General features: G+C 44.1%; 1 protein-coding gene across 1 annotated transcript; it reads right to left on the reverse strand.

Moving 5' to 3' along the window:
• Positions 1–1,269: 1,269 nt before the first annotated feature.
• Positions 1,270–10,679, reverse strand: slc1a3b (solute carrier family 1 member 3b). Its single transcript, XM_027003512.3, has 10 exons — positions 10,512–10,679; positions 9,459–9,841; positions 8,491–8,628; positions 6,259–6,463; positions 6,085–6,127; positions 4,749–5,020; positions 4,104–4,337; positions 3,796–3,990; positions 3,489–3,623; positions 1,270–2,884 (listed from the first exon to the last, which is right to left on the reverse strand). Exons 2-10 carry the CDS (start codon positions 9,637–9,639, stop codon positions 2,674–2,676), a joined length of 1,614 nt encoding a protein of 537 aa, XP_026859313.2. The 5' UTR covers positions 9,640–9,841; positions 10,512–10,679; the 3' UTR covers positions 1,270–2,673.
• Positions 10,680–16,888: the final 6,209 nt, after the last annotated feature.

The raw sequence follows: 16,888 nt of genomic DNA on the forward strand, positions 1-16,888 counted from the left end.
ATTTTGAATATTAAAGACTATTAAGTAAATATATTAATCTTGATTATGCATCTAATTTTATTCTTTTTTCGCCCTATCAATGTGATGAGGAATTTGTTTTGTACTTTGGCTAGCCCTGGCTTCCAAATATAGCATTATAGTGTTTAGTATTATAGTTTTTAAAGTTAATCTTAAACAAACAAACAGAAAGCTTTCAGTGGGGCAGGAAGGCTGTAGAAACAGGTACGGGAGCTGAAGTATTCTGAAGAACCAGACGAACTCCACACTGTTATTTGTGCTGCACTGTTCTGCAGCACAAATAAAGAAATGAGACGGTTCTCTTGTTATAAAGAGCAGAACTGTGACGTTAGCTGTTCATGCTTTTATAGTTTGACAGTGTAAAAAAGATCCATTAAAAAAAATTTGTTCTCTGGTGCAGCTATTGCCTAACTGTTGATCCACTGTAATGATTAAATCTATAGCATAATAAATATTAAACAAAAAAATAATAATCACAAATTCATAAATGGATTTACAGAATATTAGAATATCGGTATAATTATTTCTGGGCTGATCATTGGCTATTTTATGTTTTAATGAAAGATTGAATATACTGACAATTTCTCACTATATATATTTGTCGTAGGTGTGAATGCTAAGTACAAAACATGTAATATATTAATAAATACAAACACAATATACATACTTATAGAAGGGAATTTTTTATGTGGTGTATATTGGATTATGGACGTTTGTGGATTATGGACAATTATATGCATTGAATGGTGCTGATATTGTCCACTAGGTGGTAGCAAAAGCCTATTAATTCAGTAGTTTGAGACCAAGATTCTTGCATAACCTATATAACCGACGAGGATTGTAATTACTAATGTAGTGTATAATTTGACAGTTTTATATACATGTGCAAAATATAGATTTTAGTTATAATATAGCATTTTGTGTATATAATTTATGTGTTCTATATGGTTCAGGCAATTTTGAGTTGAGGTAATGGTTTATATGTAAGTCTTTGATATGAAGTTGCTATATTTAAGCATTCTTTCAGAGCAAACTACATATCAGGATGAGGACATGTGACAATCGTATGTGACAATTGTTTTAATAGTATAATATTATCTCCAAATATATCTATAAAAATTTATAATATAGAATTGTCTCAGAATGTATTTCTGAATATGATCTTAGATGGTGGGGCCTTTTAATGGAACATTTATGGAATAGTTACATTTAAAATTGTAATTTACCAGTAAAATACATCAAAACAAAGCATTTCCTTTTTCAGTTTTATTCAAAACTATATTTACCATAGACAAACCTACAGTTCCAATCATTCCACATAGATTTTAACCACACACTGCTCTCTGTGTGAATCTAAGGGCAAATATCCAGCAAGATGAAAAACACCTTCATAAACAAAACACAAAAGGAAACACAAGCTCACAGTTTCAACTTGAGTGAGTTAGTATACAGTCAGCATATTTGTGCCTGTAATGGTGGATTCGGAATTTGCCCAGTTCTGAAAATGACACACGGTTCCAGCTTAGGAGTCTCAGGAGACTTCCAGTAAACTCTCACTCATAATATCTAGAATTAATTTCCAAATGCATCTACATATATCATTTTCACTATTTAGGTTAGCAAATGACAGCAAAGGTATAATTCTTCATGATTTCCTATAGAACAATAGAAAAAAGAAAGAAACCAAAATGTATATCAAAATAATGTGAACATTCTCTCCCTTGCATCATTAAAACACATAATAAAACACAATGTAAGTACAAAGAAAACTAAGCAACCCATAAGACAGGATATTTCTGAAGGACTGAATAAGCCATCATCGTATAAAGCTACTCCAGACTGAGAACAGCAGTTTCAGAGGGCCACATTCTCTTGGAGCTTCTTATCAAGAAATGTACTGTACTTCCATGTTGATTTTGTCATGTAGTGTTAGAAATTAGGAAGTCAAAAATTCAAACCTGACTGAAGATGGATTCAGCACACCGGTCAGACAAAGAAAAAAAAATTGCCATTTTGGTCAGATTCCTGCTAAAAATCGCACCCCATGTGCAATACTTTGGACACAGACAAGAAATGGTGGATAAGTCAAATTATCTATTCAACTGTCAAACTACATACGAGTCTCTTGATAGTGTCCCGAACTGTGATACATGCCTACATTCCACTGGATAATAATAGACCATGACCTCTGATGTGGCAGATGCAACAGTTTTCATTCAGCTCCGTTTTCACCCATAAATGAGGTTAACCTGTGTTGTTTGCATCGTGTGGCCTACTTTACATTCTTTACTCTCATCTTGTTTTACCTCTGTAGACCATTTTCCCATTCCAGTACGAGTTTAATTAGCTTTCCGCAATATGCCCAACCTTTCACTGATAAGCTTTAACTCATAAGTATTTTAAGGTAGTTTAATGCTCTGACATTGGTGATTTTCTGATACTTCGAGACTGATGCAGTGGTGCCTTCATGGGCAGGGCAGCTGAGCAAAGGATTAGTAAACAATAGATGCGTAACTGATGACAAATCAAAGAGATCACAACAGGAAATGGCAAAGAACAAAAATAACCAATGACAAAAGCAACATTAGCGATTACACCTGCTCACCCACACGCACAAACACCCACACGCACTATCCCTGCGCAGGCACCGAGTCACTACATCTTGGTTTCACTGTCCGGAGGTTTCTCATTCTCGTACTCGTTCTCTTGTGGAATCATCTGGTAGGGCTTCTTCACTTGGTTCTCCTCCACGACGGAGTTCCCCATCTCCACATCGCCGTTCTGCAGCTCTTCCCGGGACAGGAATTCCACAATGCCTGCCCCTATCGAATCCCCCAGCACGTTGGTGGTGGTACGAAGTCGGTCCCTGGAAGCCACATCGGTGAGCAGCACAGGACAATAATAAACATCAACTGATCTCAAAGTTGCTGTTATAAACAATAAGCAATTATAGATACTTAGTACGACACCATCGGCTGGTTTCTTTTATTTAATTATTTATTTATTTCCGGTCTAAGGGCAGCAGTGATGATTGGTGCCGATCACTCTTCTCACACTTTCTTTTCAATTTATCTATCCCAATTTAAGAGCTTGGAGCTTTTTCCACATCCAATTAGCTGTGCAACTTATGGGAAGTGGATTCTATTTGGAATGATTAATTTGGCCAACCTAATTACGTTTCTATGTTAAAACCATTGAAACGATATGAAATTTGCCAGGAAAAAAAAAATAGAGCAGGACCCATGGGTATATGTAAGTGTGTCACTGGGGTAGATAGAGAGAAAAAACCAACCATTAGCTGGATGGAGTAATGCAGGCAACAAGTTTAAAAAGAAAACTCTTAATTTTCAAACATGTCATTGTTGATTCATGATGTAAATATTAGTGGAACGTTTCCATGCAACACAGTCAGTAATTTACAGTAGACACAAAGAGTGGAAGTGTGGAACTGGGGTTTGAGGACTGCTCACAGGAACCAATCAACTGCAATGATGAGGCTGATGTCATCAGTAGGGAGTCCGACAGAGGTCAGCACAATCACCATGGTGACCAGACCAGCCTGAGGAATACCAGCAGCTCCAATACTGGCGGCAGTGGCTGTGATGCTGTGGAATTAAACAGAAAGGCCATTTCAAAGGTCATAGGAACTGCAATAAAGTTAATTAATAAAGTATTAAAGTCTCTAAAATGTCAAAACTCAAATGGATAGACAATTATATTTATACTGTGTGATCTATTTACAACAGAGTGAACAAAATATTTCTAGTATGTACCTACCTAATCGTTATGATCTGCCCGAAGTTCATCTCCATATTGTTCACCTGGGCGATAAAGATGGCTGCCAGGGCCTCGTACAGTGCCGTCCCATCCATGTTGATGGTTGCGCCTACTGGCAGGACAAAGCGGGTCACCCTTTTATCGACTTTGTTGTTCTCCTCCAAGCACTTGAATGTAATGGGCAGAGTAGCTGAGCTGCAAGGGTCAAAGAGAGGAAAGATAACCGGGGGAGGGTGTGGGTTGGTCGGCGGGTTTCCGAGCCTGACCCTCCGAGGAGGCCCGTCTGAGAGGCTGAGCCTGAGTTCTACCTGGAAGACGTGCCCAGGGCAGTGATGAGGGCCTGCAGCAACCCAGTGATGAAGATGAAGGGGTTCTTTCGCGTGATGACGAAGAAGAGGGTGGGCAGGATGACCATGCCATGGATGAGGAGGCCTATGATGACGGTCACCGTGTACATGCCCAGCTGCCCACCCATTTCGGTGATGTCGTCCATCTCCACGATTTTGCCAGCGATCAAAAAGAGAATGCCAATGGGTGCATACCTTTGAAAAAAGAATGAGAAGAATGTCCATCTCTGCTTGTCCTTTAAGTACTCAAGGAACACATTTTACGGATTACACGTTGTTTCTAAAGCATTTTCAGTGAATAAAAACAACAGAATAGGCACAAAACATACAGCCTGCCAATTTAAATTCATTGAACGTTTTCACTTTTGGAAGAGTCAAAGAGTCCAAGAGTTTATAGAAACAGCTTTGCTACTCTTTAGTGTTTCTCAGACAAACCAAAATCCCCTCAGAAAAAGGGGGCATGGTTCTCCATCACTACCAACATCTCTCATTAACCTGGTATGACAGTTTCTGCTCAATAATGCCTCCACCAAGCCATCAAAGATCTTTCCAACGCACCATCCAACCCACCCACCCTCAAATGCAAGCCTCACGCCTCATACCCACCACATGATGATAGCAACCAGCTTCATGATGGCCTCATTGAGGGAGTTGAAGAAGTCCCTGAGGGCCTGGCCCTCCTCCTTCATGTTCCCGATGATCAGGCCGAAGCACATGGAGAACACCACCAGCCCCAGGGCGTTGACGCCGCTGGTGGTGCCAGAGATGGGAATAACGTCTTCCCGGGTGATCTCCTGAGTGGCGTTGGTCAGGTTAAAGATACTCTCGTTCACCGTGATCTTCACGTGGACGACCTTTTTGCCGTACTGTGTCTTGAACTGTAGCAAGAGAGGAGAGAAGGAGCATCAACCTATGTGAAGTGAGGGCATGAGAGAGGTGTCCACTTTACATAGAGATGAACCTGATCTGGGTCCAAGGAACCTGATGAAGTCGCGCATGGCCCTAACAGCATTTCTCTTAATCTGGTCTTTGACAATTTCTGTTAAATCAAGCAGATGACAGTTCAAGCTAACGTCTTATTTTCTCTGCAACTTAAGGACCAGTCATAACTGTTGCCATGGCATGATAAATGGAAATGCAATTACACTTAATTGTTTTGTCAGCTCATGTAAGTTCCCCTAATCCTGAATGAGACAATGTTCTCTTTTAATGTTTGTCAAATGTATTCTCCCAGATCCAGCTGGCTCCAGCAGAGCCCTGGGGAGAGTGTCCGGACCACAGTGTCTGGCCCCACTGTCACGGTCTTCCATGGCATTGTGAAGGCCCAGCAGTCCTCTGCTTTCTTGGTTTCCGCACACCCCGCCTCCTCCTCCCACAACATCCAAACATGGTACAGCTGCCACCCTGCCAAAGCGCTACCAGAGCAAGTCCAAGCCCAGCTGTGTCCTTTTAACCTTACAACCCGCACCATGAAAACACCAAATGGTTCGAGCACCTCCCTCCCCAACATCTGACGGTAACCGTTGTGGTCCAGTGTGAAAAATGATGAGACTTAGTTCCTATAAATGACTATACGATGAACAAGTCAAGGCTTCCTCACAAGCAGTGCGTATCCAAGGGTGACTGAATATTCTCTGGAAGCCTTTGTGTGGCCTCTGAAAGGCCAGAAACCATTAAGTCTGATGAGAAACTGGTTTCCTGAACAACAGGGAACCGAAGAACAAAACATTTCTGAAAATAACACAGAGCCACTTCCCCCAAAGCTATATCCTAACCAGAGCAAAGTGTCTCAGATCCATAGCTGGAAATAAAATAATTTTGGAATATTTAAAAAAATTTTGGAACAAAGTGTAGGAAAACAGGGAAGTTCTGAAAGAACCACATCTAATGGCTAAAAAAACAAAAATAAACCAGGAAACAAAACCATTCACCCAAAACATACCTGCTGTGTGCAAGCTTGAACCAGGTTGGGAGGAAACATGTTTCTGAAAAAGAAAGAGCACAAATACCATATGAGCCATAGATCTCACACCATAGGTCACAGGACCCAAGTGCAACCATCTCACAGACAACAGTTGCACCTGGCTCGAGCACGCAGCCTCCTACAACGCAATACCTGATCAAGTCCAGGAAGGCGTCGGCCGGACTGACTTGCTCAATCTTCTGCTGCTGGGTGAACTCATCCTTGGAGCCTTTGCCCGGGTGTATGATGAGGACCATGATGATGCCGATGAACACGGCGATGAAGGTCGTGGTCATGTAATACACCACTGCTCGCATGCCCATCTTCCCAGAGGCGCGCCTGTCGAGGGCCGCCATGCCTGCGGAGGGAAAACACGCTGCCTCACCGGCTCCTTCACAGCCTGCTGGTGAAGTCATTCGGTAGGTTACAAGTAACTGCCCGGGCCGCAAGTGTCACGACAGCTTCGTGAGAGGCGCTTTGATGCTGAATGCGCACCGAAGCACGTTCAAGCCTGACGAGCATCCTTACATTGCTTTCAAGCTCGGCGGTAGCCTCTTTCTTCTGGATCTATAATTCTTAACAGTTTTGTGCCAATCTGACTGCTGCTGCATGCCAAGCTGCTGGCACTGGTTAAAGACTGATGAGTGCATTCACAAGACACCCAGCGGCGGCTCAAGATCAAGCTGCGTGAGAAGCGGAAGCTAAGCTAACTTCACATTCCTTCCGATTAAGACATCTACCAATCAACATAGCAGTGCGAAAAAAGGGGAAAAAAACTTTATTAAGTGTTACAAAGCTGTAGTTGCTCTGACCAAGGAGATAGTCAAGGTTGACAAATAGAAGAATGAGGGTTTTAAAAAGGGTTGTGAAGGGGTTTCAATGAAGGGAACCAAAAAGAAAAGCCTAAATTAAAGAACTTGACGTAACAATAGCCTGGAGCAGTTAGCTTGCCATTTCTAACGCAGAAAGGGGATATGCTGTTATTCACAGCACCAAACAAGAAAGCGTCCATTGTGCAGGAGAGATGTATGTGTTCCTTTAATCCTGCACGGAGCCGTCCCATTAGCGCCCTTCTCCTTCAGATCTCTCTGTTTCCCTTCTCTCAACCACGCCCCTCTTTCTGCGCTTCCTCAGACCTAACCTCACCCCCACAACAGGGCTAGGATACTCCTTCACCTGACCATGCCCCTGACGACGACGCAGCTCTCCTTGCATCGCCACGGCAACATCAAACAGCTTCACTGCGCCAAAAGAACATAATGCCTCACTTTGGGTGGGCGAGAGCGAGCGGGCCCCTCTTACGCCTCGCCCTCTCGGCCCCTCTGCAAGCCTAGGGCAGGCTGAGAGTATTTGCCAGCGGGGCCACTAACCAGTTTCCTAAGAGGTCCTCGGAAAAGTAAGGTAGCCACACTACAAGAAAAACAAAATGGCAGTAGCTACATTAGATACAGGAGCTACATAAGAAATTGTTGGTTATGAGCATGCAGGGTCAACAGAGCCCCTTGTGCCCCTTGCCAATTGCCTTGGGCGACCGGCCCCATTGTGTACACTCATGCATTGCCACATAACAATATGCCTTTAAAGGAAGAGGCAGAGGGCACGTTTTGTCCTCTATATGGGTGAAACTACGCAGGAGGGAGTGGGGGGCCATCAGGACTAGCTTCACCCCGCCGATGAGGAATGGGCCTCGGGTCCTCGGGTCCCCGGGTCCAGCGGGCGGCTTCTCCGCACAACCTCTGCTGGCATTTCGAGGGGCACAATGAAGTCTCTGTCTCCATGCCACGGTAAACGACGGGAAAGACACCGGCAATTAGCCGAGGCACGTTTCATACGGGACGGACGTGGGTTACCTGTGATCTTCAATTTAGAACAATTACTTCTTGGGTGATTTAATTATGGCTAATAATCTGGACTATTCTGGACTTGTCTTCAGTGCATACTTGACTTAAGACTTTTATTGCGATCAATAATTTCATGAGTTGTTTTCTTTCCTAAGGTCATAACGTTCCCCGCTTTTTAAATTGGGGGGAAAAAAAGTGGCAATTGAAAACATGCACCAAGGTAATACGTGTATGCAATCACTGCTTCTGTCTGTGAACAGACATGTCCAAGATGCATGGAGTCAACATGTGACAACTCTCTACTAGGATTCCACGGAAACCGTGGCAATGATGTCATCTCACCAGAACCCTGTTTAAGCAGACAGTCAAGCAACACGTTCTACAAGATTCTCCATTCTTTCAAAGCAATGGCATCAAATCAGTTGGCTTCACCAGAGCATTGGAGTTAAGTTACTGCTTTGCAACACAAGAAAATCTGAGTGAACATACATTTTGCTTGGGCGCTGTATGGGTCTGTGTCTGCATTATTTTCTTTCGCACACACCTGTGATCAGACTGGACACCAACAAAGGGAGGACGAGCATCTGTAGCATGCGCATCAGAAGTTCTCCGGGGAAGGAAAAGTACTTCACCTCTCTGTAAGACATCTTGTATGGCCGCAGAGCGAATCCCAGCATGATGCCTGCGAGAAGCAGAGGCGCGACTTCACAACAACCTCTTTCGCAACCTCACACGGGGGTGTATCCTCCTGGGTCAGTTTTTAAAATCTGGTTTTACATTACGTGCTTACTGATTACTAATACACCAACTAATGACATTTATTCTGTGCTAGTTTGTGGTCATTTCCACATTTTTGAAAGTGTAACCAAGAATAGCACCTATTTGCCTCTAGAGGGTGCAAAATCAGCCTGCGTGGTATGGGCCCTGAGCATCACTTAGAGGACCCTTCATTAGATATATGCTGTACAGGATTTAACGGGGTCTAGAATGGGGTTGCCACCCTTCAGGTTTGGACACTCCAGTTTTTCAGGTGTATGTCCAAGTGTACGGTTTTGACTTTCATTTCTCTGGGTTTTTGTTTTTGTTTTTGTTTTGCCTGTGTTGTCCTGAATTGTATGAGTAATTGGACAAATAATACAACGGTCAGATTGTAGGTCACTCCACACTTCCCCCTCCCTACTAGCAATTTTAGGCCAATCAAAAGTTGGCAGGCATTGTCAAATACAAAGCGCAAGTAGGAGACATGCTGGAACAGGAGTGCTCGATTTTGGCTTGTCGAGGAGGTGGCAACCCTGGCCTTGCAATCCTGTCATTTTTACATTTTTATTTTTTAGGCATTCAATCTGGCGTTCGACTATGTAAGCCTCATCACACCACATCCCTCATATCAGATCAAATTTTAAATGTAAATTTAAATAAAACATTCTTTCTCTTCCCCGTCTATGTCAGCTCGGAGTGACTCCATACTTCTGCTCCCCCTCGGTGTCTCTGTGAAAAGGTGGATACACTTGCCAATGACGACAGCACCGATGGTGAAGAGCACAAAAGCATTCTTCCTCAAGAAGGTCTTCACGTCATCCTTGGTGATGTCCTCCACCTTCTTCTTGGCCTTGAGGGAGCGCAGGTGGATGCCCTCTCGGATGCGCTGCACCTGACTGCGAGAGCGCGGGTTCTCCCCGTTGCTTTTGGCCATGGCTTTTGGCCGCTGCCGCTGTTCCGGCTGGAGACTCCTCGCGCCTCTCTGTCGGGAAGCAGAGTCGGCTGGGACGGGGCGGGGAACGCCGAGCTTCCCGCTCTAGAGCGATCTTTACGGGAGAGGAGAGGATGTGAGCGTTCTGCGTTCTGAACGCTGATGTGTAAATCCAGCCGAGTAAAGCTGTCCAACCTTGTCTACGCTGCACGGAAGTAAAAAAAAGAAGTTTTGTTAATGAATGGAGATGCACACAACTGAGTTGTTCTCATTTGGGTTGTATAGGGTTTAGTAAGGCTTCTGACCCACAGGTGCACATCTGTTTTCACAGTCAGATATTGCAAACAATCCGTTTGCAGCACTATACATATTCGTGACGTGACCACTTGCAGACCTGAAGTACCACTCCAGAATTTAATCACTAACATCCCCTTTACTCAGGATCTGGCCCCTTTTTAAAAGGCAATGAACCTGTTTGCATTCATTTGACATGAATTTTGTCGCCAAGCAAATCAATAGCAAAACACTAACTTGTAAAGTCTTGTATCAAATGTAACATTTTTTAAGCAGCCGCACTGAACTGCACTACTGCAAGGTCAATAAAATCACTTATGCAATACAGAAGGTTAAATTTTCCTAATTAGTTTGAAAAACTTTCTCTACTTTCTCAGCGAATGAAAAATGAACTCGGACATGTGAAATCAGGTAAATATTTTCTTAGAATGAAATAATGCGGTCTGTGCTCAAGCAGTGGAACGCACACTTCAGAATGATTATGCACTCAGTCATGCACTCACTTTAAAGTGACACAGATATGGAGGAGGTCCAGAACTCCAGGAGGTCTTAAACGAGATAGCCGGACGTTTCAGCCTTACCCGAGCGCACGCTGCCGTCCGTAGTGATGCCCGGGTAGCAGTCCGGTGATCGGCGGGCCTGAGGACTGCGGAGAGAGCAGCGGCAGAACTCGGCCGTCCTGTTAGAGGTGCGGTGTGCCCGGCACAGCAGAAATGAGGGTAGCTTAGGCAGCCAGTGAGGTGCTTCCTCCACACTCACAGCTCGAGAGGGGAGGGATTACAAACCCGGGCCGGGGGGAGTAATAGCAACAGGCCCAAGCTGGGTAATCAGTGAAGTATCGGAGGTGGGAGGGGCGCGGGTCACCCTCTCATTTGATATCGGGCCGATGACAAGCCGCGACTGAAAATTAATCATGAATGCAAAGTGCTACACGAGACTCACTGGAGAAATGGACCCATATGAGACCATTTAAAATATTTTGATAAAGTAATAACAGGTATAGTACACAAAAGCCAAATTGGATAAGGTACATGAACTACACTTGGATCAAAGGTCTTATAAATGCATGATCTTATTTCTCATATATATGCGTTACCATTTTGCTTCACTTTGCATTGTAATTGTTCATGCTAAGTGATCTGTTTCGGGAAAGGAAGTCCAACCACAGGAGACAGAGCAGGAGAACAGGTGTAGCAAGAGTCATGATAGCTGAGTGTGAAATGCCGGACATGCAAACATTTTCCCAAGGACGAAATGCCAGCCGTCGACCCCCTCTCCTCTTGGCCTGCCCCCCTAACCTTCTCACGCTGGCTTGGCCAACTGGCGTGAAATATCCAAGATAAGGCCGGCCGGCAGATCGCTGAGCTGGGGGGGGGGATGGGGGATGGGGGGTAGGCCGGCCTGCGGAATAACCTCTCCCACAGACCGAACAAACGGCACTTTCATCATCAGTGTCGCCTTTGCCGGGACAGCCAGCGGGCTTGGACGTTATCCAGACTGTCAACCACCTCCATACTTCCTGTTTGTTTTTAGCCTCGCTACTACGCATCTGTTGGGTCAGTTTCCGTTCCGTTCCGTTCCGTTCCGTTCCATTCCGGGCGTCGCGTAGTCGAGCAGGGCTGCTGCGATTTATGTGTTATACATGCGGGCACAATCTCCGGGAAGACTGGGAAGACACAGGTGTGCCGGTTAAGTGCGCAGGTGTCACAGTGTGGTTTGGCTTGGACAGGGATGAGTCCTGAGCAGCTGGTGAGAATGTGCTTTTGGTGGAGCACACACACACACACACACCCCCTCTTTTGTAGGAGCCCGATCGCAAAGTGGCCCTGGCATTCACTGGGCTCCCGGAATGTCTCCCCTTTCTCAGAGTAATCATAAACAGGGCCTGCCTTGCATCGGTAATGCAGTGCGCACAATTCCAACCGCGGAGCCCCTCGTCTTCCCCCTCTCTGCCTGCTCCTTCTCCTCAGCCGACAGAGGAGGTCCAGGGACAAAAGCTCCTTTCAGCCCCTCTCCCTCTTTATAGTTAGGGGGAGATTGTTTGTGGCAGACAAAACAGGCCTTTGCAGGGCCGAGGGAAAGAAGACGGCAGCCAGGTTACTGTCGCCGCTCCCGCCTTGTGCCTGTAAGAACGCAGGTCACTCCCAGCCTCGGCATCCACTCCAGTGACAGTACTGGGAGCACTCTCCAGTGCGTACTCCAGTGCGTACTCCAGTGCACACTCCAGTGCTCTTTCCAGTGCGTAGTCGAGTGCATTCTCCAGTGCGTACTGCAGTGCAAACTCCAGTGCTCTTTCCTGTGCGTACTATCGTGCACACTCCAGTGCTCTTTCCAGTGCGGTCGAGTGCATTCTCCAGTGCATTCTCCAGTACGTACTCGAGTGCACGTGCCAGTGCTCTTTCCAGTGCATACTTAAATGCACTCTCTAGTGCATACTCCAATGCACATTCCAATGCATTCACCAGTGCACTCTCTGGTATGTAAGTATTCTGGTGCATACTCCAGTGCATCAGTGAATCAGCGCTGGCTATGAAGCTGACTATAGCCATCAGCTCAGCTCATATTCAAAGCACAGGACATGAACTAAAGGTTCCATGTAATGGATACCTGTCCGTCTGAGACATCTGAAGTTGTAGATGGATGGGATTTCTTGAGATTGGAGTACCAGTCTGCATGGGTAGAGCCTAAGAAGCCTAAAATGAATACAGTGATGTGGTCCAGACTGTGATGGCTTTGCAGCACACTTAAGGGACTGGTCTCAGTCACAAACCCTAGACCCCACAGAACCACCTAGAACTATTTTCTTCTTACCTCTGCAAAACGACAAGTTGTTCATTTGAAGGGTGGCTAAAACTCCATGTTTCAGGAGAAGCAGCTCCGGCTTTGAACGTGTTCCTCTGTAGAATGACTTAAATGGGCACAATGCATTAGCTGAGATGTGTGAGTGTTTCAAGGGAAAATAAATTCTGTATGAAGAAAAAAATTTGTTGTAACTTGCTTATAAGAAGTCAATGAAATGAATCATTGGAAATGACAATATAGCCATCGTTTTTACTGACTAATTATTAGACATATGGCGTCACCAAACCCAATTAACCACAGTAATATGTGATTTTTCTTTCCTGTGATTTATAATCTTTTCCTTGTAGTGCACCCTTCACACAAAGATACATCCATGAAGTCCCTGTACTCTCCTCCATTCTTTCAGTCCCCTCAGCGGCCTCTGATCTCTTCCTCTCCTTTAGCGTGCTCATGAGATTAAAGCCGCATAACGCTTCGCTGTGACAGACGGCGTATTCGGGCAGGGCAACGTTGACTCTGAACTGCCTGTCAGGTCCGCATGTTTCGGGGGATTTTCCTTTTCTGGGGGTAGGGTTAAAGAGGCAACCCGGCGAGGTAAAGGCCGCAGGCCGTACTGCATCAATAGCCAATCTCCCGGCAACCATTCAGCCTACCAGAAACCAATCTGGACTTTCACCGTCCATTCAGCATGTCCGCAGGGATGCAGCTTTGTACACAGGGAGCCTTTTCTCCTACAAAACAAGGCATCGTGCACAAGAAAGCACAAGATTATCAAAACAGAGGAAGAAAGTGAAGAAATAATTCATCTGTGTTAATCTGTCCAGGCGATTCTATTTGCTCTTTCGTTGCTTAAATGTCAGAAGAGCAGAGCTTATCATTTATTTTCTGGTCATAGTTCAGGCCGTCAGATTGGGCATCAAGTATAATTTGTCATGTCAAAAAACATGCGGAAAACATCTTCCTGTATGTTACGTAGTTACTTAACAAAGTTACATAAAGATTTATCAATTTTATACGAAGAAGGAATTAGGTTCCTGTCTGGGGTTTCCTGTTCTGTCCAATTAGTTTGAGCACAAATGTGGACAGAACCCAGGCCGTCTCATTAGAAACGGCTCTGATACCTACGGAGTATTCGGTTTCAGCCAGCTCATCGTCAGCAATAACGTGACTAACCCCATAAAGAAAAGAGACGCTTTAAGCTGCATTAATTCCCACAAACCTTCACTTTGGCGTGGGAGAAAAGGGACGCTGCGGGGAAAATGAAGCTCCTTTCTGGGATAGAGCATATGTAGGAAAGGCCCCCAAAATCGGTTAGTCAATGGGTCCATTGAATTGTTGAAAGTGTGAATGGAGATGTTTCTGTAATGCATTAGGTAGAGTCACGACTATTAACACAGCTGCACCAACGTCATCAAGGAAAAGGAAAAGCGTAGAAAAATTCATCTGGAGTTATTTATTAATTCATTTATTAATAAGGCATTCTTAATTAATTCATTAACTTTAGGACATTCTTGAAGAGAATCACTTTGAACCTGACTGGACGGCGGAACAGGGTGAATGATGTCAGAACGCTCTAATATTACAGCACAAACAAGAACCCAAATCCATGGCCTACTTGATGAATTCCCTGTACACATTATTCATTTAGAGATGTGAGCAGGAGCAACGTTGTTGATAATTACTTTAAATTTGAGCTAATGATTATAGTTAATTGTGCGGAAGGTTCTGGAACTCTGCTTTCGTCCTAATTCTCAGACAAATGTTGTAATATGGGAAAACAATTGTACAAGGGCAAAGTCAGATTATTGTCATTTAAAAGATTTGCAGAAATAAACCTGATTCCCTTTTTCATAATCTGTTACTTCTGTTGGAAGATAGAAAGGGGTTAGATATGTGTGTTATTAGCTCTGCTGTCTCCTTGAGGTTTGCACGTGAGCAGAACAGCTCCCTTTGAGAGGACCTGCTTGGCATTCTGACTCGAGGAGACCAGACCTGGACCATCGTGATCCTGGGAAGAGGAGACCAGACCTGGACCGTCGGGATCCTGGGAAGAGGACTGACTCTTCAGTGAATGTGCTATCTGTTTATGAGCAGATGTGAAATGGTTAAAATATCAAATAAAAAAACCAAAAGCTGCTTCTTGGAAAAAGACATTTCCCCCCGTCGAGTATAATGTTGCTGTGACAGACACTGAGTAATGGTGTAGCGGCCAGAGGCATTAAATGGCGTGCGTTCTCTGATAATGAACCAACGTTCTCTGATCATGACGACTGATTGGCTTAATAGCCCCCTTTGTTCTTTTTTATTTGTAAAATAAAATGTGAACTTTTAACCAAGTGAAACAAGCTCCTTGTATGGACTGGTGCGAACACTTTTAAACTGATATCTTTAAACTCCGCTTTCCTTATTTCCACTGAATATAGACAAACACATGACAAGGAAAGAAATAAAGAACTAGCAATTCATTGCCTCTCATCTGTGTCGCCAGCCTTCAAAAAACAAGCAGACTTTTCCCTTTCTCCTCTTTTTGAAGGGGCTTAATTTGGCACGGTCACGCTAGATGCATTTTAATTGCTCCCCTCTCTCCTCACCACCAAGTATGAGATCTCTGTTCTTAATGGGGGTCCCCTTCTCTCCCAGTCCTCCAGACCAACTCAAAAGTTTAGCTTTGAATATGTTAGCACTGTTAAGGATCTGCAAAATGGGCCTGCCAGTACGCAAAGACACCCACCGTTAGCATTCTGGTCAGGCATTAGGAACTGGCAGGACTTCCAGAAATCTCCAGTGGTTCACAGCAAACGGGTATTCCCCTTTATCACAGGCGGTCTCTATATGTTAGGGGATAATATTTTTTAAAAAGTTGATCTCTCGCGAATGAACTGATGCAAGAATCAGAACTTTACATTTGTTGAAGATGGTGAGACAATAGAGAAGAAGTGAGAGTGAACTGTTGATTAATGGGAGCAGTGCTGATGGAAGCATTTTTACCCAGAACGCTTTCACAGTAATGCATGTACAGAGACACCAAGTTGCACTGATTAGATGCCTAAAGCATAATAATAAGTTAAGTAATAATAATAATAATAATAATAATGTTATATCTTATTAGTCTAACTTCTGAAAGGGTTCATTTAATTGATGCCCAATGCCCATCATTCAGACACTCCAGACATAAATGGCAGAGGTGCAGATTTCAGGTGTAGTAGCTCACTCATTTGGCACGGTCACGCTAGATGCATTTTAAGTGTGTAGCTTTTCCATGGTGGGGCAGTAACATGCACCTCTGCAGCCCGAACATTGGAGGTTCATGGAGATGGCTTCACCACGTTTGCTCGCCTGGGTTCTCCTGGGAACCCTCAGAGGTGCCTGCAGGAATGTTAACTGGAAGAAATGCAAAATGCGTTTTACTGAGATGCACTTCACTGTTTGTAAACACTGATATAGGATGCGTGTCTTGTTAACTTGTGTCTTAAATTGTGTTTATCAGTGTATTTGAGAGTTTATATTGCAATAACTTGGAAGAAAGCCATCGATTGTTTTGTAAACATGATTCAAAACCTGAAGGAAAAAAAAACTAAACGCTGTGAAGTGAAATTTCCACAGCAAACAATGATTTACTGAGCTGAAGCCCGAAATAAGCAGCATCACGTCACTCGCCGTGACCTGAAATTTCATGCGTAGGTTAAAAAACGTACCTCTCTCAAAAGTGACGCGACTTTGACTGAACTTAATGCCAGGAACGACTGAATCTTTGATCAGACTGCTTGTTTGAGAACGATTGATCCTCTGGTTGGATCGGAGATCTGATACGAGTTGTCTGCTCACACCAGAAAGAATGTTTTCACTGAAGTTGTCACAGCGAAATGCATGACATTTGGCACTGAGTGGAGCCTGTCAAATGTATAGGAAAAATGGACCACTTTCACAAGCTGGATACTAGCGCCACCATGTGGCCAAAATGCAGTCTTAAAAGTTTGTTTCCATTTTATTTCCGCTTTATACAATCTGTAAACTTACTTTCAAATTTTGTATTCTAGTCTCCGCTACCCATAAATTATATGTCACTGTGTTTAATACACATGTACAGAAATAAGACATATTGTTTCTGTAACTAGGTAGCGGTGAAATGAGGAAACAAATGTCTAACATGACAATA

The sequence above is a fragment of the Electrophorus electricus genome, chromosome 19 (assembly GCF_041902795.1).
Source record: "Electrophorus electricus isolate QZ-2024a chromosome 19, ASM4190279v1, whole genome shotgun sequence".
NCBI lineage: Eukaryota > Metazoa > Chordata > Actinopteri > Gymnotiformes > Gymnotidae > Electrophorus > Electrophorus electricus.